This window comes from Arachis ipaensis, chromosome B02, assembly GCF_000816755.2.
Source record: "Arachis ipaensis cultivar K30076 chromosome B02, Araip1.1, whole genome shotgun sequence".
Taxonomy (NCBI): domain Eukaryota; kingdom Viridiplantae; phylum Streptophyta; class Magnoliopsida; order Fabales; family Fabaceae; genus Arachis; species Arachis ipaensis.
In genome coordinates this window covers 95,938,288-95,940,961 of record NC_029786.2, presented here as the reverse complement: position 1 = coordinate 95,940,961, position 2,674 = coordinate 95,938,288, and the positions used below count along the sequence as shown (strand labels likewise).

General features: G+C 31.2%; 1 protein-coding gene across 1 annotated transcript in view; it reads left to right on the top strand.

Moving 5' to 3' along the window:
* The window catches only part of LOC107625834 (solute carrier family 40 member 2), a gene marked incomplete in the record, with an annotated part of 6,024 nt that continues 5,143 nt past the window's right edge, over positions 1,794 to 2,674 (top strand). The window contains 2 exon segments of the mRNA XM_016328560.2: positions 1,794 to 2,133; positions 2,584 to 2,674. Coding sequence (XP_016184046.1) covers positions 2,006 to 2,133; positions 2,584 to 2,674 — 219 coding nt within the window.

Sequence of the window (2,674 nt, the reverse complement as noted above, 5' to 3'; positions counted from 1 at the left end):
AACTATTACTTTAATTCTATTTTATAACAATTCAGTAAAATTATTGTGATTTATTTCTTTAATTTAATTTTATATTTGAAAATGATTGAACTGCATGACACTAATTAAATGAATATAGAAAAGTCAATGTTGTACAAAAAAAAGATATTTTATTTGTGTCATATTAATTTAACATGATTCAATTATTAAGATCAATATTTCGATCAATGACGTTTATAATGGATACAATAATCTTTTATATTATGGTGCATCTTTTAGAACCACACAGAAATACAATTACTTTCTATACTCATCTAACTCCTAAGAGATCTAAGAAATCGCAAATTCGAGTCTCCTTATCTTTAGTAAAAAAAAAATGCAATTATATAATAATATTCACGTGTTAGAATTTGGTTGAATTAGTCCCACATTGCTTAGGATAGCAAATAGAGTGGGTGGCCTAGGCTATAAATATGAGGCTAAGTTCTCCATTTATTTTTGCACCAGTCAGAAACACTTTAAGCTTGTATCTAATTTTTTTTTTCCTCTATACTCTTTGATTAGAGAGTGTTGTGAGGTGTAGTTAGATATTTGCTTTGAGAGAGTGTGGGTGTACTGGGGTGCCGGTGTTAGAGAGAAAGAAGTCTATGTGTTGTAACAATTTTCACATAGTGATATTCTCTGGTTGTCATTTGACAACGGCCGTGGTTTTTTCTCCGGTAATTGGAGTTTCCACGTTAAATTCTTGTGTTGTAATTGTGTGTATTTTATTTCTCTGTCAAAGGGGTTTTCTCAAGGGGGAATGGTGTCTTATTCCCAACACCACGTTATGTGAGTTATGCATATTTTTTTCTATTCTTTACTAAAATAAAAATCAATAACCCAACCCTCCTAATAATAATGGAAAAGTCTAGGAGCCAGCAACTTTATTAAAATTTAGCAGCATGTAACCAGCAAAAAAAAATGAGTAATCTCACATCATTGGATGAAATCTCACACCATTAAAAACATTATTGATGGTTATTTGATGACTACAAATTAGCGCTACTCACCATGCATTATGAACGACTCTTCTTCTTCTCCCTCCATGAAAACAAGCTTCTTGCCAAATTTGAAGATAATGGAACTTCAGAAATACACCCAAACGATTACAGAAATACACCCAAAGAATTTAAGAAATACACCCAAAATTAAAACGATTTCAGAGCTTGATGTCAAAAAACAATAGAAATCAAGAATAACGAAGAAATAAAACAGAGAGAAAAGCACGTAAATGAAGAAAGAGAAAGAGAAGGCAAGAAACAAAAGAAAAGAAGAAGAAGAAGAGGAAGAGGAAGAAGAACGTGCAACAAGAAAAAGAAGAAGGAGCAGTGAAAACGTGCAGTAACGGTTCGAAACCCGTTAATATAAATGACTTGTAAAGACTTGTATAAAAAAAAATACTTGTAGGTGGAGAATTATTCATTACAAAAAGTGCTAACCCCTAACAGTCTTCAATAATAATATTAGCTACATAAATTAAATGTCGTCATAATACCTTATTTATACATATACGTGCTTACCTTATTTATACTATTATAATAAATTAATTTCTAATATATGAATATACGGTAATTAATGATTTTTCATTTTTTTAAAATAATTAATAAATATTAAATAAAATAAATTTTAACCGTTTTTGACTAATTATTTTTTTGACCAATATACAGGTTTGTTATTTTTTTTGTTTGTAATAACTTTTGGCACCCGCTTTAGAACAACAACCTTGAGCACAATTAAATTAATTACATTTATTAATATAATAATAAGTAACACGTGATGCTATGCTAAACCGCCAAAATGATCAACTTATTGAATGATAGAAGCAAGAACCTTATTGATGAAAAACTAAAGTGTAGGTAGATGATCAACACATACACATATTAACGACTGAAGCTAAATTCATGGTGGTTGGTTAGGAATTCGCCACTTGGGACTCGTTGGTGCATGACACATCTGTTAGTCAAAGGGTTGCGGTGTGTGAGATATGGAAGAAAACGTGGTTTTGAGTTTGAGGGAGCCTCTCATGGCACCACCACAACAACACCACCACCCTTCTTCTTCTCTCATCACTAAATTATATTTTGGTCACTTCTTAGCAAGATGGGGCACCAGGTTTTTTTCTTCTATTTTCATTATTGCTTTAGTTCTTAGAAGAGATTAGAGAGTTTAATTGGGACTAAACTCTACTAGTTTTGACTTTTGAATTGAAATTGATTCTGCTAATGGAACAATAAATTTATGAATAGAATATGAGATGCTCTTTTCGAATCTCAATTTATGTTTAAGTGCACGAGTGAGCTAAATGACAGTGACTAACCTAAGTTAGTTAATTCGTTACATTATTGAATCAATGTATTTGGATATAATTTGTATTTATGTATATCGATTCAAGAATCTACCAAATTTTCACGAAGGAGTGACTCGCATGATCACTAAGGTGGTTACATTAATGCCTTGGATTTAGATTTTCAAAATCATTGGTGCAATGTATTTTATTTTTCAGCATTTTCTAGTGAAACTAATTAAGAGAAGGTATTTATTAATTCATTTCTTTTATGGCAGGATGTGGGAATTCTCTGTAGGTTTGTATATGATAAATATATGGCCAGACTCATTGCTCTATGCAGCCATATATGGTGCTGTTGAATCTGCC